This window comes from Diuraphis noxia, unplaced genomic scaffold (genome assembly GCF_037042655.1).
Source record: "Diuraphis noxia isolate RWA-SAM2 unplaced genomic scaffold, SU_Dnox_SAM2 contig0002, whole genome shotgun sequence".
NCBI classification, from domain to species: domain Eukaryota; kingdom Metazoa; phylum Arthropoda; class Insecta; order Hemiptera; family Aphididae; genus Diuraphis; species Diuraphis noxia.
Genome location: NW_028301712.1, coordinates 80,915,445 through 80,937,710, shown reverse-complemented (window position 1 = coordinate 80,937,710; position 22,266 = coordinate 80,915,445). Strand labels below are relative to the sequence as shown.

The 22,266-nt window shown below is 27.3% G+C and overlaps 1 protein-coding gene and 1 long non-coding RNA gene across 3 annotated transcripts; one reads left to right on the top strand and one right to left on the bottom strand.

Moving 5' to 3' along the window:
- Positions 1 to 3,279: 3,279 nt before the first annotated feature.
- Positions 3,280 to 9,328, bottom strand: LOC107165654 (uncharacterized). 2 transcript variants are annotated; one of them, XM_015513996.2, is made up of 7 exons: positions 8,862 to 9,328; positions 7,207 to 7,376; positions 6,338 to 6,464; positions 5,264 to 5,498; positions 5,029 to 5,198; positions 4,807 to 4,955; positions 3,280 to 4,145 (listed from the first exon to the last, which is right to left on the bottom strand). In XM_015513996.2, exons 1-6 carry the CDS (start codon positions 9,209 to 9,211, stop codon positions 4,823 to 4,825), a joined length of 1,185 nt encoding a protein of 394 aa, XP_015369482.1. In that variant the 5' UTR covers positions 9,212 to 9,328; the 3' UTR covers positions 3,280 to 4,145; positions 4,807 to 4,822. The 2 variants fall into 2 exon arrangements, with proteins under 2 accessions (XP_015369482.1, XP_015369481.1); XM_015513995.2 differs by having other exon boundaries at positions 6,338 to 6,476; positions 8,862 to 9,325.
- An 87-nt stretch (positions 9,329 to 9,415) lies between these two features.
- Positions 9,416 to 13,974, top strand: LOC107165652 (uncharacterized). The gene is made up of 2 exons (XR_001506097.2): positions 9,416 to 9,967; positions 13,138 to 13,974. It is a non-coding gene; the product is annotated as an uncharacterized LOC107165652 (long non-coding RNA).
- The last annotated feature ends 8,292 nt before the right edge of the window (positions 13,975 to 22,266 follow it).

Sequence of the window (22,266 nt, the reverse complement as noted above, 5' to 3'; positions counted from 1 at the left end):
GTGTATAAAACCAACCCGCTGGTGACTATACAGAGGGCCGATCGACCTAAAGATGACGTATATATGTGCATATATAGGACGCTCGACGCCGCACTAGCGCTTCAGGCGAATCCCGATTGCAACGAAAGTTTCAACACGACTTTCCGCCCTCGCTTTAACCCCGCACATCGCCCCCTCCCCTCCTAAAATATAATATAACACGCAACACATCGCTCCATGCTGCCGTAACTGCCGTATATATACGTCAAATATTGTGTGAACGCGTTAGCACAGAATAGATAAATAGTTATATAGTGACCTGTCAATTTTTGTGTGCATATTATAATATCATTGTATTACCATAAATAAGAAAACCCATTATGAATAATCGCCGAGTAATATCTGCACAGGTAATATACGCGTGTTTAAATTTTTTTCCCATCTTTTGTTATCAAAAAGTTCAAAATCTGTGATTATTGTTGATAATATGATTATAATAATATAACCATAATCTTGATGAAATTATATTTTTCCACCATAAATTATTTATTTATTAAAATTAATCGAAAATAATCTTGAATTAAAATTTAATATTGATGAGTTATAAACTTATCATTTATACAGTTTTATTAGTCAAATTAACTTTATATATTTTTATTGTTTCGTGAAAATTGTACACATGTATTATAGCGATACCTACCTAGTTGGAGTCTCGGAGAAACGTGTTGCTCACGTGGACTTCAAAATTTTATGGAGAATTTATATGTTATTGTAGTTTTATTATAATTCATATACATACGTATATTGGCGCTATATCATCCTATTAATCCATCTCATAATGGTAAAATTTGCAAAACCTTTTGGTCACATTTTTTCGCCATGTTTTTGAAAATAACTAGGAATTTTTTTATTTTTGAATCTCAAAAGTTGCAACCATAGATTAACTTTTCTACTGTAAAAAATGTTTAAAAACACACACATTATTTTAAAATCAGTACATTTATCGTTACACTTAGAATAGTTAGAATCTTATGAAAGAAAATAAAAATGGTAGGTTTATAATAATATTAATAAATTTCCAATTTTGTAGTTAAACTTTAAATTTATCATTCTTGTTTCTACTGCAGAATGGCAATATTTGTTAAAATTAAATTTTTTTTCCCAAAATTATATGTTGAGTATTACTTAAATTACAAAATAGTGCAATAGGTATGCCATCATAATAAGAGTAAATATGACACTTAAAAATGAAAAGATTATGATGTTTTAAAACCTGTAAAATCGTTAAATATTATCTAAATGAATTTCTATTTTTAAATACTTCTATGAAACATATTTCATGTTGACTTAGTAATTTAGTATTTGTATCGATAAACTGTATAATCGACCAGCAAAATTATGGAAATATATAGGTACAAACCCCAATCCTAGTTATGGATATAATGTGTCAATGTGTGCTTATTAATAGGTACTATACCTACCATTGAGATTTCATGGTTGTAATTATAACAATATTTAATAATATTTTAATTGTAGGTACAATGAAACAATTTATTTTTAAGATCCAAGTGAAAAATTGTATTGGTTTATTAGGTTTATAGGTAGGTGAATAGGTGATCGTAATTCTAAGGTACATACATATGAGATTTATGACAGTAAATTCCGTAGCAGAGCAGCACCATACTGGCAACCTCGCGTAGGTACCTACCAAAATGGTTTGAAAATAATACCTGTAAAGGTCGTGTTGCTTAATAATTTATTATATGTATACATATTTTAAATAGTCGAACATACTTTGTAACCTTTGGAATTTCTTGGCCGTTTTCGTTTCGTGACCTATAGCGGCTATTTAGTTGCCAGCCGGCTGTACGGTTAAAGTTATTGCGCCGGTTACATATTGTGCAAAATCAATACTCTCATAGTCTCATTACGGCGGCGACATAAGTTTGTTGGAAAGCAAATGCGTCATTGATAATTTTTTCCGTCGATATTGTCGAGGCAGTCAGCTAGCAACGAACTTCCGATTCTCAAAAGCAAAGCAGTTTCAAAATTTCACTTCTAGAAAATCAGTCTACCTATATTTTTATCTTATTTATAAAATTGTATTATTTTAATATCTAGCACCTATAAATAGGTACCTACTGATCTTTATAATATAGTAGTATACTTGCTTATTAACCATATGTATATAATTCTTATGTATAGTGAATTCGCTACAAAGAAATTAGCCCCCTGCAGGCAGCAAGTCTTCTAAAAATTTTAAAACAATGTCAGGGGATGGGGGTGCCTAAGCCTCTCTCAAAATATCAAACTTACTATACTAAAGTACATTAATACCCTACCCCCAGAAATAAAATATTGAATCCCCTCCTCTCCCCCCAAAAAAGACCCTGTTACGGCACTGCGCTCAAGCATCCCTAAAAATTAATGAAATATAATTGTAATATTTTTCTAATATCTTTTACATAAATATTATCCAAAATGTCCATAGAAAACGATAGGTAATTAATAGATAGAATATTTTATGAAATACTTATTATATGAAAACCCGAATTAAAGTCCAGGATTTTTTGTAATAAATTCTCCCCCCAAACAATGATTGTCCCTGATTTTCACCTTTTGTACTCCTTACTCAATACATTTAGGAGTATACAATCGTATCTATTAAAAGATTATATGGAAATATCATTGATCTTAATATATTATTATAATTAGATTGGCATCGTGAAATAACTTAAAATACATTATACCCAATTGACACAAATCTAATAATAGACATTCCCCACCACGTAATTTCTCGTTCATCCAATTATGTTCATTACTTAACCTAAAATATATCAGAAAATGTATAACCAGTTAACAACCATTTAATTAGCATAGACAAGTAGTGTTAAGTGTCGGCTCACTTTCGGCATTTCCGGTTCATCTAATAAATAAGGCAAGTTTTGAGATCAACTAGGATTAATTTATTGATTCGCGCAAAGAATAAAACATTTTAGTGTGCATTTAAGTTTCATATCCCTATTAGATCAAAACTACCTACCAAAAACCTTCAATTGTCTGTCTTTTATCAACTAGTAAAATCACATTATTGCTATTGAATAAATAAATGCATTTTATGAATATAGTATTTAAGAATATTAGAAGCCAGTCATTACAATATAATAATTAGTTCTAAGTGTTTATATTTCATAAAACGTCCCTAGGTTGTGGATTGTCTAGACCATTATCACATAATATTATTATTATTTTCACCAGCATAAGGAACTCTCCTGGCCACTCTACCACTGTACATGGTAAAATTAATTTAATAAAAAGAAATTTTACAATACCATATTTCGTCAAAATTAGTTATTTGTAGACATTTAAAACAATTCGTCTCATTGGAAACAACAATACCAAATATTTCAGCATTCCAGTTGCTACCTAAATTATTACCTAATCATTTACATAATTTATATCTCTACATTTTAGTTTTATCAAGAAAATTTCTTAATTTCTATTTAGGTAAAATGTCACTAACATCTTAATCATTAGAATATTAAAACTTAGTAGTAAATTGGTTTATTAAAATACTTAATACTGTGAAAATACTAATTATCATTATAATTTATAAATATAATATTCAGGATTCACATTCATTATACTACAATTTATTTGTAGCATAGAGTATAACTTATTTTAGACACGATAAGAGACAACAAAATATATTATATACAATATATATAATAAAATATAATATATCAATTTATCTTTACATTCAAAAATATAAATATATTACATACATATACATAGATGATTATCTAACATGATCACTGAAAAAGCCATATAAATTAAGTTTCTTAATATAAGTTAAAAAAAAGAGAAATTTAACTTAAATTCACATTATTTGCTCTCTATTATCTTTGCAGTCTTATTTAAACAACTAAAAAGTTGTATGTATGTATAAAAAACAATTTATAATTTTTTTTGTTTTAAAAAATTAATTATTAACATATCAAGTACCAACATTCAATGAGGATTTTTTTTTAAATAGTTATTTAATGAATCTAAATATACTTATTACTTAATAGATATGTACAAAATGTAGCATTACAATTTTTCTCTTAGAGTAGGTTTTGATTTCAGTCACGTGGTTTGAGGTACAAATTATCATCACGTTACACCTGAAAATATATTAAATTGCCAACAATTTAATAAAACATAAAACAAATAATATGCTACTATCTAATTGACATAATATAATGACTACTATTTGAAATATTATAATAAGACCAAATTGACAGTTCTGACTAAACAATAATTAAGTTTGTATTTTTTATGAGTGTTAAAGAATGTATAATAAGTGGTTTTAAATCAATTATAATGCTTAATTGACTATAAAAAATTATAAGTTGACATAGTGAGTTTAAAATAAATATTATCATTGAAATTAATCTCGATTATAAATACTTTTGTTCTATAGTAAATTAGTAGACAACACCACAATGTATGAAAGATGATATGAAACCCGATATCTAATAATGATTATTAGACATATTAAAATGTAGTGCTTTCAACCAAGAAAAATGGCTGAGTCTGCTATGATAGGTAAAAACTTTAAAAAAAAAAACATGACATTTAAGATATTTTACTAAAATGTTTTAGTAAAAAATTTAAGAATAAAGATTAAATATTTTTTTATTTACTAGCGATGAAATTTCACTTTTCACAAAAAATTAATTTTTTTTTTTTAATGTATTCAATTGAGTTGACAATAATTCAAGTTATAGATACTAAACAAGAAAAAAATATAAAACTTATAATATGAATGTAGTTGTAACTTACTGTAATATATCATACATTATTCAGCATAAACAATAAAATGCTGATGATCACCATCAGGTAAATCAACATTGACATACTGTTGACTTAGATCGTCTTGTACCTGGTTTATTGACCGATTTGAATTAGGCCTTGGTCGCGAAATATGCCTGCTATAAAATAATTATTTTTGTCAGTATGAGCATTTACATTTAATTCATTACTTTAAAAAGTTACAATACATACTTCGCTTTAGCATGTGTTAGAATATGAGACTTCAAGTTAGTTGATTGGGCAAACTTTTTGTTGCATGCATCAAACGGACACACATAAGGTCGGTCACCAGTATGTATCCTTACATGTGTTCTGAGATTAAAGTCTAATGAAAATCTCTTACCACAACCTTCAAAAGTACACTGAAAAATATATAACTCAATAAATATTATTGAAAATTGGTATATTTTAATTATGTCTTGTATACCTGAAAAGGTTTCTCTCCAGTATGTACTAATTGATGACGTTTTAGTTTTGAACTCTCAACAAATGCCTTACCACACTCTGCACACACATGAACACGTGGTCCATGAGTATGTAAATGTTTACGCATAGCTGAGTTGTCGCGGAACATTTTTGAGCAGTTTTTGTTTGGACAAGCAATAGTGCGGTCCATCATTTCTGAACTATAAGATTTTTTCACTTTTGACTTATGGCTAGGCCTATAAGTGCCACATCATTATCATAAAGTTAACTATTAGAAAAAAATCTTAATCATAGGCGTGCGCACGGGGTATGCAGAGTATGCGCTTGGGGGCACATGAATAATGTCTTAATTCAACTGGTTAGTAGTTAAAAAATGGTAATAATATGATATCAATATAGAGCATGGAATTGTTTTTAAATTCATAATATGTATTATATTTTCAGAGTAAGGATTTACTATTTATATTTTCTTACAAATGACAATGATTACGTTTTTAACTTTACAATGTCTAAATACAGAATAGTCTTATGTTTATTAAAGTAGTTGAATAGTTGATACTAAAATAAATGCACTATTCTGTGCTAATATAATCGCTATTTGTCAGCATGACTGACTAGTGAACGCTAAAAAAATATCTTTACTATACGTTTGTAATCAAGTTGCAGTGATAAACTAAAAATACCTGAATGAATTAATGTTGGTATTCATAGAACAAATTTCTATTGAAATTGACGCAGAAAATGTGATTGAAGAAATAAAGTCTTTATACCAGGAGAGAGAAGACTTGAATTATAACGATTATGCACAATGTAAATTGTCATTTCAATGAATATGTTTGTAAAGAAATGCTCCTAATTGAATTTAAAAAAAAATTGCTTTTATTCAAAAAAAGGTGAAAAATCTTATTTTATTCTAATAAAAATTAGCAACTAGAAGTTTAAAATGAAATGTGATGCTCATTCATTTTAGGGTCATTTACATTTCATTTTGCATTTGTGGGAAAGGGGCATATTTTATCAGTCGAATACTCAGCGAACAAAGTCTGCGTACGCCTATGATGTTAATTGAACATACCTTGTGAAGTCTGAGAGTTGTTTTGGATCACTAAGGTTAATTTGAGGTATTTCTTCAGAAATTGTCTGCTCAGTCATATATTCTTCATAATCGGGATCAGGGTCAGGTTCAGGGTTGCTAACTTCTTCTAAAATGTAATCTATATTATATCAAATGATTATTTTATTTTTGATCATATTCAAATAATCCCTCAATATTAAAATACAGGATGATCCATTTATGTAGTGGGAACATTAATGATCTTGGAAAGTATTAACTTTTTGGTTTATGTTTTTCTTAAACCGTTTAATATTTAAATTTTTTTCACCCTATTGGTAACATATAATTAAAATATCATGAATTCACAAAACAATTTTTAACAAGAATTTACATGTCATCATTTTTAATTTTTGTTGATTGGTATGTGAGATACAGCTCCTCAATGTATTGGTGGTTTTTACTATTTTTCCTATAGTTGTTAAGATCAGGAGCCAGTGATAAATTCAATATTGCTGAACCCAAGAAAACAAAATAAATCCAATTAGTCAAGAAGTTAATAAATGATTAGGGTTCAAAGTACAATAGTACTCTTTAATTAATTGTTATTTATCTCGAGTATCTTATCAATCTCACAAACAAATCAATGAAAAATAAAAATGTTAACACATAAATTCATAATAAAAATTAATTATTAATTCATGGTATTTTTATTTTATTTTACCATTTAAAAATCAAAAGTTAATAGTGGTTTTATCAATAAATATAAGGGTGAAAAAAATTAAAATATTATACGGTTTTAGAAAAACATCAAAAAAAGTTAGTACTTCCCAAGATAATTAGTGTACACCCTTAGATGGATCACCCTGTATATATAATATGATAATTTTTACCATCATCTGTCCCAGAAGCCCACATGGTTACAGAAAATTCTCCTTCTAATGTTCGAATTTGAACTTGTTTTTGTTCCCATTTTCTTGGTCGACTAAGCGGTAATGGATCAGGTGGTGATGGAACACTAACTTGTGCTAAATAATGATCTTCGGTATTTTCTTTCTTAAATCTAAAAATTTAAGATTAAAAATTTTATTAAAAATAAAAGAATTTTTTTTTAAATTGGAACTGAAGAGTAAAATAATATTGAAAAATAACCTTTCACAATTAGTAAGTTGTATAAATGTTATTTTAACTTATTTAAATACATAAGTTAAATACAGAAGTCATACATTTTAGTAAAACAGTTATATTCATTCAACTTGAATTTTAAGCGTTGTGTGTGTCATTCTGCTCTTCTTCAATAAAATAATTCCAGTCTAGTTTTTTGTCAATCATTTAATTTTTTTATTTGTTATTATACACAGCATGTTGCATAAATTACAAAAGTGCCTTTTTTTAAATATATAAATATATTCTATTTTAAAAATAATGTGAATTAAAGTGTTAAAATTTTGATTGATTTTGTTAGATTACAGTGGATAAAATAAATATAATAATATAATACAGTATTGTGTTTATCAATAGCTCATACTACTCAGAAAACATATCACAAAAATTAACAATTATTGTTAGAAAATTTTTCCATTTTTCTTATTCAATAACAAATATTCTGATTACCTAATATTCATTTCACATTTAATATACTGTGTTTACTATCAATTTAAAAAACATTCCATTCCTCAATTTATTGAATCTACTTTTAGATATGCTAGGAAGTACTTAAATACACATTTATAGGGATATTTAAAATATAAAGATCAATAATATCAAATTAAATTAAAACAAAATATATCTTATATAATGAATTAAAATATTTTAACTAATAAAAAAATGTATCTATTAGATAACTGATTAAAATCAAAATGTCATTTATTCAGTTAATATTTTTTTTAAGATTTATAGTTGTGAAGCCTGCCCAAATAAATTATCAAATGTAGAGATTGCCATTCCAAAAATTAAGATAATAGGTCCTGTGTTAGTGTAATAACTGTATAAGACTTAAGTTGATTTTACCAAGGGTTTAAAATTTGAAATGTATCAGAAAATAATTGAAAGTATCTACTAGTCTTAAATAAATCTTACAATTTCGCCCAATATAAAAACTGAGTCTACTAGCACATTGGTGAAAAAAAGATAAACAAATTATATTAAAATTTTAATTAACAATCTTTTCAAAGATTAATAACAAAAGCTATAACTTTATTACAGATTGATGGTGTGTTTTTAAATTTATCAAAAATTAACAATTGTTAAAAAGCTAACATTTTACTTAAATATTAGCTAAAGCCAAGAGAAAATTAAACTGAAAACTGTGTCCAACATAAATGTAGATATGTATATTGATAAAAAAATTCCGTTAGTGTGGAATGTGCTCGAAATATTACAACTTCAGTTAAAAAATAGAAAACCTATGTGAGACCTCAATATCAGAAATTAACAAGTCACAGTCAGGTGAGAAAAATCAATTCACATCCGTATAGACCACTGTAGGTTTGGGATATGAAAAACGGAGACAGTTCAACGCTGGCTAGTTTGTGTACAAACAGCTTACCTGGACGGTCCTGGGCTTTCAGGCTGGGCATACAGTTCTTGGGGTACGACACTTTCGTAAACGTAAGTGAGCTGGCCATCATCTAGATCTTGGGAATGAGGGTGATGATGCTGGTGGTGGTGATTGTGCTGCTGGTGCTGGTGCTGATGATGGCCTGTCTGCAGAAGCATAGTGGTGTTGTCGTTCTTTGTCAGCCCTTGGACGGGTGTCATGACTATTTGCCGGCCGTTCTGGTCAACCACGGTGGTTTCGACGATCTCGCACGGCATCTCCACCGGTATTTGCTCAGTCAATTTCAGATCGTCGTCGTCGTCGTCTTCGGCTTTCATGTAATCTGCCGGCGACGCCATTTTGTTTGTTATTGTTTATAGTACAAAAAAAATATGTCGCACGCACGTCCGAGCAAGGTACGCGCAAGGAAAATGGCGACCGTCGAGCGTGCGCGTGTGTGCGCAGAATGTAGATGGTTGACGGACGGGACGGGTAGTCGAACGACGCCATTTAATGCGGGAACAAAGTAATTCACGGATAGATGCCAGTGCGTAGCGAGGCCTAAATAACCGTATTCTTAAACAGTGCCGCCAACCAAACAGGCGGTCGCGTGCCCTCGCCCCTCGACTGCCGGTGGCTTTATCAAAAATCGCACGGCAACGAACCGCTTCAGTGCATTACTGGCATCACTGATTAGCGTGGATGTTTTGTTTTTTGTAAACAACTACAACAGTAGTTGTAGTGTTGTACAACACCATTCAATTATTTGATATTTCAATTGGCAATTGGTATTTGGTATTGGTAACTACAGTCTACATCTGACCGGTGTATATTGTAAATTACCGTAATACCGTCTACCAAGTTTTGGCGTTTGGCGTCTGGCGTCTGGTGCCGCCGCACCGGCCTGACGCCTTCCGTTTAAAGTTTTAACCGCCACACCAACATTCGGCGAGGTGTTATGACAAATATAATTTGTATAGATTAATATACATTAAATATTTTTGCCATGGAGCAACTGACGGTTGACGAAATTGAACATGACATGAAACGGTGGCGGTGGCACGAAGCATTGCAGTTCAATAAATTAATATTACAACGAAAATACCGGGCATTTTGTAAGTTTAAAAATATTCCCTACTGTGTAGGGTGTTCTATACATTAAGTAACTCCTAGAGCGCCTAAAGGTTCATGTGGTTTTGACTTGCGGTAGTGATTTCGATTCAGTATTTACTATTTAGTGAAAATTTAATCTAACGATTTGATTGAATAGGTATTGATGTTTTTAGTAAGTGACAACATAAAATATTCTATATCATGAAATTACTGTTGTTTAATATATGTGATTTACCGGGTGGTTGAGATTTGTCCTGACGGTCAATATGTTAGTCCGTGGTCATGTGCAAATTCATGTGTCGAGATCTTGTCTTTGATTTATAATGATTTATAATCACTGATGGTCGCACACCTTACCTATCTTTAATGTTTTTATTTTATTTAAAAAAAGAAACAGTCTGGGACACCTGTGACCATTGGATGCAATTTTACATTTATATATTCTTTACATTAACAATTGTCTAATGTTAAAAAAAAAAAGAGACAAGGTTGAGTATTCTGACTAAATTAGCTTGTAAAATCCGGTTTGCTGGAGTTTTAATGTTTTGTTTCTACCTATCCTTAATAAATAGGTTTATGTAGTGTCAGGGATCACCCAGACAGGCAATATGGTTCTGGGGTTGCAATCATAATTATGTTTTTCATATTAAACGAATTAGTTCCTAATTCGAAAGATAATAAGTTGTTCAATGATACTTTTCCTCTCTCACACTATTGTTGTGGACGAGTATGGTAGTTAACACTATGTAGGTAGTTGTCATATATTACCTTTTATAATTAGGTACGTATTATAATTCACTGTGTTATTTATTAGAATATTTCAATTAATTGCATGTACAAATTGTGTCTTGCTTATCATCGTGTTTTCTAGGAACCTAACCTCAGCATTATATAATGACTTCTGTAAACTCAATTGAAAGAAGCACAATTTAGAAGCTCAAATAAAAATGAATTTACATTTTTTAATTATTATTGAAATCATCAAATATACAGAATACAAGCTTTGTACTTGTTAAAAATATATATCTGAATTTTTTGAACCTTACAAATCTTATCTTTTTAGGAAAACTTTTAAATTTTTTTATGCAGTATAATATTTTAAAACTTTTTTGCTTCTTGCAATCTAGAATCTATTATCTTTATTATAGCTCAACATTTATACCATTTAAATAATAGGTTATTATACCCCAAATTACAGTGTTGGGTAAATTACTTTTAAAAAGTAATAAAGTTACTTTACTCGTTACTTAGAGAGAAATGTAATAAAGTTACTTTATTCGTTACACTAATAAAATTGTAATGAAATTACTTTACTTTTCAAATTGAAAAGTAACTCATTCCTTTCTCGTTACAAAAAAATAAAATAAAAATATTTTTAAATATATTTTAACAATATTATCATTGTGCCTGGCAATAATGTTACTAGAAATACATTACCTATAATAAATAGATATAATTTGAAAAAGAAATCAATATAATACAATATTATTATTTTATATTTATTTATGTTTTAAATTAACTTTACACAATAGTGTATCTTCAAAATGTTTGTCAATCATACGTAACCTTTTTATAGAACAAATATCCCCTGAAACACTAAATAATCGCTCAACAGAAGCACTGGATGGTAAAGCTGTGTTGTATTTAATAACAATATTCTTTACTAATGTCATTGAATTCAAAATTGTGAGATCAGCTGTATAAAGAGCTTTAATAAATAAACATAGTATATTACTATACTAAATTGGTAAACATAATAATATCCGCATTATAGACATATTTTTTTTTCAATTCGCAAAAGGTACTTAATAATTCGAAACTGTAACGCGTTATTCAATAGAAATTATTTATTAAAAGTAATTTTCGTTACTTAGAAATAATTCTAATGAAATTACGTAACGCTTTACTTTCGTTACGTTACTACCCAACACTGCCCCAAAAGTTGAAAGATGAAATATTTCAGTATCTTAGGATATAAAAAAGTTTTATGTTTATAATGGAATAATTGGGAAATCGATTAAACTGATATTGAAACACAATTTTAATATGTTAATTGCAATAAATACCATTATAATATTGATAATTAGTTGAAAATAGATTAATTTAATGTGAAAGAATGTCAGATAGTTTCAGCATATGATCTTTGTGACATAGGTAGGCCAGATCATTCATGGAGCAGGTTAAGAGCGTATCATTTATAGTGAGTATTGTGATCTTAGGTATACATGACGACTAAACAAAGCCAGTTTTCTATACATAGTTATTCACAATAACTTCATAATTAAAACAGATATATGTTGATGCCACATAATTGGAATGTTCATGTCGAAAGTTACAGGTTAAATTATTATAATAACATTAAGTATGATATTTGTACAATTTAATTAAGGAATCAGTTGATTAAAATGTATACATAATAGATATACAAGATATAATATAAATATTACAAACATTTTAGTTTTGAAAAAAAGAACATACAATTGAAAATCATTTGGATTATCCTTGATTAATTGTGGTAGATTTCTTTGTTATTTGTTAGCATTATTGTTACTTGGTGTCGTAGTGTTATTAACTAAAAATATAATGTACTAAAATACCTATTGTAAAATATTTAGATCATATTTAATTTTTTATCTGACAGATTGACAGATTCTATACCCTATTGTATTTTTAATTATGAACACCTAAACATAAGTTATAACATTTTTTGTATTCAAAAGGTATTTTTTTTTTACATAGGTGATTCATTTTAAAATGATTGATAAATATTACATAATATTTGTGATCTTATGATTTACTTAATTGGTAAATTGTTTAAATATGGGTGCATTCGTAAAGTGGAGAAAAGCAATAAAATCTAGTTCATTAAAACACTTGAGAGTTCAGTTTTTAAAATATGTTACTTGATTATTTCATCAATTTGCCAACCCGGTATTTTTTTATTTTTTTTATGCGACTGTTTGATTATTTTATATTTGCTGTACTTAGCATAATATTTACTTTTTACTCTAATATTACATAACAATATAATAAGTATTGAAGATAACATTGCTAGTTCAATAAAAAAAATAAAAATTATTTATATTTATTTTATAATTACTCTAGAGCTTAGAGATTTTACTTAACCATGTTATAGTCTTATGATTTATAGCTAATTTTGTTTTATTTTTAGATTTACCTGGCCCCATAAGGATTCATAGTTGATGTTGTTGAATCGAAGATCAGAATACAGCGATTTTAAAATATAATATCAGAAGCTCTATACAATCAAAAGTAGAATAACTATTTTAAAATACAATGGTGATCAAAAAAGAAAAAAAGAAAGTTTTACTGAATAGAATACACTAATGGACTCAGGATGAAATTTGTCTTTTACGTCATAGAACATTATAATATGAATTTGTATTTGTGTACAACACTCTGTTCCTAACAATCAATATAGAAGCAACATTACCAGGTTTTTGTTAATCTATGATCTGAAGTACAAACTACTGAACACTTGAACGAAGTCTGCGCACCAACTTGAGTTTAAACATTTACTGCTACCTTGTTCAAGGCCATAATCACCCAGTATCATTCCCTAGCTGTTACCAACTACATTATGATAATTATTGGGATCAGGCTTTATATATTATATGCTGAAATATTGTTTTGAAAATTTTATTAATTTTATTACTAATTAATTTTTATAATTATATTCATACTTATAGCCTAATAATATTATTTTCAAAATCACGATAAACAAGATTGTATTGTAAAGAAAAATTGTTAAGTTATATAGTCATACCAAAGGTTAGGTTATTTTAAAACTGTGTTCAATTGCTAAACAATTTAATATTCTATTAATCTTTAAGGTATTATTATCATAATAAACTGAAGTTAGGCTAACTTGGGCTTATCGTAATAATAGTACCTTAAATTTCAGTTGAAAACTAAATTATTATCTGTGTTCAAATAAAATGTCAGTTAATTTACTTCAATATATGAATATACAATATTTATCAGATAATTTTTGTTATATTTCACATGATAACCTATGTTTATAACTTCCCACTGTTCATCCTAAGTTTGAATATGTATATAATAAAAAATAGACAGAAAATAAAAACAATCTGAGTCTTAATTTGCCTGAAATATTCTCTGCTCAATTCTATTTAAATGTGCAATCTGAAGTATGTTTAACATAAATAATAGATGTGCAAACTGACAAATAGACAGTCTTATATAGATGAGGAATGTTTTAATACAGCGCTTACCATTATCACACACAAAAATAGTACAATACCACATAAATTTACAAAACATAGTACCTAGAAATAAATAATTAAAAATAACATCAAAATAGTCATAATTTGTAGTAATATAGTAATGGTAATAAAAATTTTAATATGAATATTTTCAGTAGGCTCCTATTGATTTTATTTAAAATGTCATATGCAAAAATTCAAAAACTAATAGTCAACTGAAAACTCACTACAAATTGTATACTGTGGGTACAATCTTTTACAAATAAAGCTTAATCAAGTTGTCATAATTAATCTATGATAATCGTCCAAAATAAATGTGTGCGCTAATGGTAAGTCCTGTATTTTAGAATCTGTGTGCAGTTTTGTCCCATGTATTTTTGCAGTAATAGGTAATGTCTTTTTATAATCTCAATTACACTTTTTCATTTCACTACATCTATAAAATATTAAATGTATTAATTCAGAATAAATCTATATTAGGGATGCCTACTACCTACTTAAATATGCAATTTTTTTTTTAAATTATAAATATATATTTTTAATTCATGTAATGCTAATGACCTCGGATGTCAAAGCAGAAATTATATATAATATCAAGATCAATAATAAATAAAAAAAAAAAACTGTCTATATAGTATTAATATTTAATTGTGATATTACGAGTTAATAATTATTATTAAATAAGAAGTTTTAAAATCGATTAATCACATTTGCCAGCTTATTAAAGATAATAATTGCATTTGTACAATTATATTAAAACCTACATAATATTGTCTATTTAACTATTATTTATTTAAATTTTATACTTGAATTATCTAATATCTCTAAAGCCAAAATTAAAGTTATTTACTTTTCTATATTTTAGAAATGAGTTGATGAGTACTATAGTATATTTATTTCATTTTTGTCTCAAAAATTGTGATTGAAAATTTCATTGGGTGTTTATAGTATAATAAAATATCTAGTTTCAAGTACCCATGAATAATATTTCTAAATTATAACAAAATAACAAACCTTTATTCTTGTCTTAAATACGTTATTTCGTCCAAATTTGACCAATAAAAGACTGTTAATATATTTTTTAATTTTTTGGTTTCAGAATTAACTTCTAATATGTGACCTTGTTTTGAATTTTCATTCTTTATCTATAAAAGTTGAATACCTATTTTATGAATGTTTAGCAATAAAATAATGAATACCACATTTTGAAATTTATAAACGTTTATTACAAAAAAAGCGGGTAAGTCGTGTATGTCGCTCTGCTGTACAGTAGGTTACAAGTGGGTTACTGTAATGGATGGAATTAAATTTGAATCCAATGATATTATATCATTGTATATTTAAATCTTAGATTTAAAAAGAAAATTTTTTATGAATTTCTAGCTTAAAATAATTTGTGAATTTTCGTGATTTTTACGTATTTTGTCAAAATTCCAACTTTGAATGCTTATAAAAAAAATTGTGACTATGAATTTCTTTTATTTTTCAACTGCTATTTTAACAATATGTTAAGAGCTTTGTATTCAATTTTAAAGCTTTTCTGCCTAACAAATAAATTTTTATCGATATTAATTTAAAAAAAACTAATAATATGATCGAAAATTTGAAATTCCTATGAATAGTTCAACTTTAGTCGAAATTTTTTGTAAATTTCATGGTGGATAGAATATACTTATATAAACATTAGGTGAAAATTTCATGTATATATGGTCATTTGTTTTAAAGTTATATCAAAAACCAAAATCGATTTTGTCGAAAAATGAGTGTGAGTAAAATTTCCCGTTTTTCCCTTAATTTTTAGTTTGTTTTTCTCAATTATTTAGAAAAGTATTAAGAATTTTTTACTTTTGACCCCCCAAAGTACCAACTAGATTCACTTTCTGATCGAACGAGTTACTGAAGTCAAAAATCGAAGCATTTTTACTGCCCCAAAACGTGATGACAGACACAAAAAAAAAAAAAAACACACATCATGGTAAAATCAATACATTCATCGCTCCGCTCAGAATCTAAAATCAATGCTATTAATTTTGAATACTTTTAAATTGCTATAGTAAAATACCTACATACCAAGGAGCCTTGTTTTAAATTTTCAAGATTTTCGATCATATAAACAAAATGTATTGACATACAGAAAAAATATTGGAAATGTCCATAAACAGTTCAAAATGAGCCAAACTATTTTAAAAATTTTATCAAGTAGGCACTTACGTGAAATGATAAAATAAACATTTTGTGTATATTTCAAGTATTTTCGGTCATTTAATTACAACACAATAGTCAATAAGAAAATTGTTACATGAAAAGTTGCGTGTTTAAACTATTTAAACAATGATTGTTTAAATAGTTTTCTGTAGACATAAGAAAGTTATGGTCAGCTGTGTTTTAAGGAGTAAAATGTAGGCAAATTTACATGATGGTTTCTTGTGTATATATTTGGTTTGTGGCAAGTAAATATAGGTACCTACATGAGTGATGAGTGTGTTTGAATATATATAATAATATCTAGATTTTACGTTCTATATCAATGAATGGCAGGTACGCTTTTAATCGGCGTAGTAGTTCATTTCTGTTTATCGTGTACCTAATCATATTTAAATTTATTTTATAGGTAGGTATTACACCTTTCATTTTAGGGCCAATATACGCGAGTTTTTCTAAGCTAGACAGCGCTCGAAAGTAGTAAGAGAACATCCAAATCACTTATAAAGTGCTTTATGAGTTATGACTCTGATTTTTATTTGTTTTTTTATGGTAAGATCACTAAGAACATTATCTATTCTGTGTTTGTATGTGGTTTTTTTTACGATAACTTATATAGTTTTTAAGTGAGTTATGAGCATTTTTAATTTACGATTTTTTAAATACACATAACTTTCTACAAAATTTAACTATCGAAAAAAACTACATACAAACACAGATAATTTTCTTAACATCAAGTTTCATAATAGGTCGATTCACTCTAATTTTTAAACTAACGGTGCTAAACGTGATTTGCTGAGCGTACATTTGGTGTCTTATGCGCTTGTAAGACGGAGTTAACAAATGATTGTGTAGCGTCCTCTTAAAATACATCGAACTTCTTAAATATTTCTAATTAATTCTAACAACTATATTTATATTAATTTGATCATTTAAGAATAAACTTTTTTATTTTAACAAAAAATTTAAGATTTCAGACATCGTACACTTAACTCCTAAATTAAAATTGTCTGTTTCTAGCGTTCAATATTTAGATATACCTACTTAATTAGTAATTATCATAATTTAGGTAGGTACACATAATTTCGTCATTTTTTTCACGTTATTAATCATAGTTTTATCAGCTGAATGACTAGGTAAACCGTATACCTTAAATTCTCCAAGTTTAGCCATGAGCAACCACATTTTACAGAATTAAGTTGGTCAGTAGGCCAACACTATAAATAAAAGCGCAATTACCCGTCTGTAGTGTAACTTAAATAGCTCAGGTAGGTATAGTTATTCATTTATTAAAGTACCTATAAAAAATTTAAGTTTTTACTAATATTCTTTACATATAGGTAGATTTTTACTAAATCGTTTTAAATTTCTTCATTTTTCAACCACCTCATTTTATATTGATTTAATTATTGCACCACTTAATCTATATCTAGACATGGTAAATTTTCATTAAATAACTATTTAAAAAAAATATAAATGTCTTAAGAAAATGCTCAATTTTGTATCCATGTTATCTCCGTCTTACTACCGCCGCAGTGTGTGACGTCGTTGTATTAGAACAACAAAATATATAAATTAAATAAAATGTAACTATTTAACTTATTATTAATAGTTGTTGTATATAGGTACGAGGTAACTCAGTATCCGCCTAATCCTATATAATTTAATTACATTAATGTTATCAAAAACTAGTAATATTAAAATCAACTATAAAAGACAATAGAAAATGTATGGGGTGGGTGATCTCAAATGGTAAAATTACCTGGTATTAGCCACTATTTAAGTGTCAACACTGTCAACAAGGATAGATAGTTAAAATATAATAATAAATATGTACCTTTATCAGGCTGTTGGTGGGTGGGTGGCATATTAGAATTGCCTCAAGTTTGCCACGCCATTATAGTATTATATAGGTAATTGCAATTCGATTGATATTGGTTACTCTCGATATATTTAGGTGGACTTGGGGAGTATTGAGTATCAGTATCTCTATATACCCCTACGTATATCATAGCGTTATGGTTTTGTTAAAATATTTACACATGGCTTAAAGGATGAACTTTTTGACCTATATTATCGATTTTATCTCATGAATTTACACTATTTACCTACTGCATTTCCTATTTAAAATGGCCATTTTAAATAATAAAAAAGTATTTATTTTATAAACGCACTGACTTATAGTTTATACAGAGGAAATTATTTATTATTTAATTAAGACAATTAAGTAAATTGTATCTGTTTTTAATTTAACCACAGTACCACACGCTGTGTTATCCATTTGAAAAAAATATTGCAGTTATAAGTTTCAAATTGATTATCTAATTCTTGTTTTGTGCACTTTGTATATCAACTATCATTCAGTATGTAAATAGTTTATAAATAGTTATATTAAATGATATATACCTAAATCATGATTACAATAAACTTTTTTATTTATTTATTAAACTTACAAAAATTACGTGTTCAATATACAATATATTTATAAAATATAGGTTTGGCAAAATGTCTGTAAATATATATTATATGTAGATACATATATACTTCACTAACTCGCCCTATACCCTGTACTAATCTACAGTTAAACATAATGTTTCCCCAGAATTTTAAGACAATATTTTGTGATTATTATGGGCTAATGACTTTAGAAGTTGAATCCTTATTAATACAATAAAAAAACTCATAAGATAACATGACAAGGTATTTTAAAATGTATGATAAAAATATTAATAGCAACTAAAGAAGTAATACAATTTAACTTTTTGAATATCGAAACCTATATATGTACACATTTGTGCATAAAGAAGTTAAACAAAACAAAAATAATATCAACACAATTAAGTAAAAATATTTTAGAAAATAAAAACCTGAGCAATTAAAAATATATGAAATTACTCATTAGCTATTTATTTTAATTTTCTAAGTTAAAGTTTTAGTGACTTCCCACGTCGCCAAAACCCAATTTGCCGACACCCCAGTTCGCCGACTCTCAATTCGCCGACACCCCATTTCGCCGACTATTTTTTACATGTTTCCAATTCGCCGAATATAAATATTATATAAAAAATGTCAAAATAAATAAAAATAAAAAATTTGAAACGTTTTTGGTTTAAAAGCCAAATCATTTCTCAAGGCAGTTTCTTTAATAATATTGAACATCCTTGTATAGGTAAGTATTAGTGCTTTTATTCGGTAAAAGAGCATAAACCTAAATATAAATAAATATTTCAAATTATAATGTTTGATATGAATGAATTATTTCATAATATACAGAAAAATGATTCTTAAAATGATTTATATATTTTATATATAATAATAAAAAATCACCCTGTATAGGAAAATTGCTTTTGTCAACATACGCCGATCATACACGCTTATCAAACCTAACACTTATCGAGTATTATATTCATAAATTGTATGGAATAAATCTGATAAACACGATTAAATTGACATGAACATATTGATCGACGTATAAGTATATTATTATTATTATATAATATTATACTATTTTAAATGATAATATACCATTGGTACCATAACTCCCATTACAAAGCAGTGTAATGTATATATTTGCAAAAAAAATTTTGGAGCGGATTTAAATGTACCATCCATGACAATAATTTCACTGTTACAAAGCCGTTTTAAAAATCCCTCTGTTCCAAATATAATTATTTTATTATCATTTCCTTCTGAACCTAATTAGTTTATAAATATTATAAATATATTACTTTATATTGACTTGTAATATTTATATGGAATAGATTAAAATTTTAAAATAATTACCTAATAAAAAATCTCTCCACAACTAAATTCACCAATCTGTACTCCCTCTGGATTTTATATGCGGGAAATCATTTAATCATTGAACTTATCGACAACCTACTGTGTTATCGCTGTCATAAAATCCGTTTTTGATAAAAATTATTGTCACCTGTCGGCGAATCGGGAAAATTGAAACTATATTTATAATTTGTCGGCAAACTAGACTGTCGGCGAAATGGGAATGTTTCTAAAATATTTTAAAACTGGTATATTTGTCGGCGAACTGAGTTGTCGGCAAATTGGGATTCGGCAAAGTGGGTATGAACCAAAGTTTTAACTTCATAAATCATAATTCATGATTAATAAATAATAATACTATATAATAAATATTAATAATATAGAAATAGTTAGGTATTTCAGTATTTGAAAGATTTAAAATTACGAATGCTGTTAGTAAAAATTAAATAAATCTACATACATTTTTCTGATGAGTGTTTAATATAGTTATTTGAGATATCATATTATCATTTAAATAGAACAATTTTGTTTTTCTGAATGTTACATTTGAGGTATTTAAAATTGATTCTTTTCAATATTTCAGGACAATATATCTATGATTATTTAATATTTTAAACAAGGATAATAAATTTAAATCATTTTTGCATGTATCAAGTAATTTCATGTTGAAATATATTAGGATTTCAGTTCACTATAATCTAAATGCCTATTATTTCTATGTTTTTGGCAAGAATGACTTAAAATTCGAAGGAATATGTTTTGAATGGTTTTTAATGCGTGCTTAAGGTTTATTTATAACAGTTGCCCAGATAAGAGATCCTTCAATCCTTGTTAATCTAAATGACAACGAACTATAAAGGGAAATCTAAACGATAGAAAGTGATTTTGGATCATTAAACTGTTTGCATCATTTTCTATTCAGGAAATTAAATGTGCTCTAATTTTGTTAGGGCTTTATGGCCTTTATGCTAATACCTTTACAAAATTTGTTAAAAAAAAATTTGTTTCAGAAATGCCGATTCAATATTTTAAATATTTTAATAAGTTCGTGTATCCGATCAGTGAATTCCTTAGAATCGACAAATATTGTAAAAAGGGAACAATATAAATAAGCATCTGTTTTAAATAAAGTGTTAATTATTTTTGAATGTTTATTACAGTCAGCTTCCACAACGAGAAGAGTAAAGTGAGAAAAATTCCAAACTCACAAAATGAAAATTACTTGTTATTATGAAACGAAATATCTATAGGTATAAACTAATAAATTACTAAACACAGTCCAATTAGAAGGTATATATTTTGTATAGATAATATACATTATAATGTTAGTATAAACTTATAGTTTATATATTAAGTTCTGTTATTTTGGTCTGTGGAGGTAGGTACCTACCTAGGTAATCTAAAAGAGTATTAAACTATTCACCTGATAGGATGTATTTTATTAAGTTAAAATGGACTATATGATCTGTAGGTATACATACTTAAATATATAGCCATCTAGGACAGCAGTCTAAAAAAGAGCCTGTTCCATACTGCCATTATAATATTATATAAACTATTACTGTAATTAAATCAAATATGCTTACTTTAATAATTCTCATTTCTCAATTGCCTATTGGTATGTTCTTAATGTTAAATACTGCACTGCTGCTTATTGGTAGGTATATTATTATTAATCAACAACCATTAATTCGTTATAAAAAAGTCTTCAATGTATAGATATACCAACCATTTAATCCATTTGGGTTCTACCTATTTATAAATTAACAAATAATTGTAATTATAGCCACAATATTATTAGAAGTGTATAATTTTAAAATTAATACATTTGCTTATATAAGAGGTAAAATAGAATTTTCATCCATAAATTATGAGTAAGTGTTCTTTCAATGCTCAATATTTTTTAAGGCTATTATTAATTATTATGTTCATACGTCTACACAATGTGTACTAAATTTGACTTAAGAATGACGCAGGAAGGCACCTATATAGGTATAACTCACGCAATTAAAAGTTTGGCCAAGAGAAGAAAAACACGAAAACTTTATTGTTGTCCGTGGATGATCGTGGTG

Excerpts from the sequence above, each read along its gene's own strand:
- LOC107165654 (XM_015513995.2), bottom strand. The coding sequence starts at position 9,211 with ATGGCGTCGCCGGCAGATTACATGAAAGCCGAAGACGACGACGACGAC. Across the intron at positions 7,377-8,861 it reads GAAAGCCCAGGACCGTCCAG|ATTTAAGAAAGAAAATACCG; the intron begins GTAAGCTGTTTG and ends TTAAATTTTTAG. Across the intron at positions 5,499-6,337 it reads CAACTCTCAGACTTCACAAG|GCCTAGCCATAAGTCAAAAG; the intron begins GTATGTTCAATT and ends TGGCACTTATAG.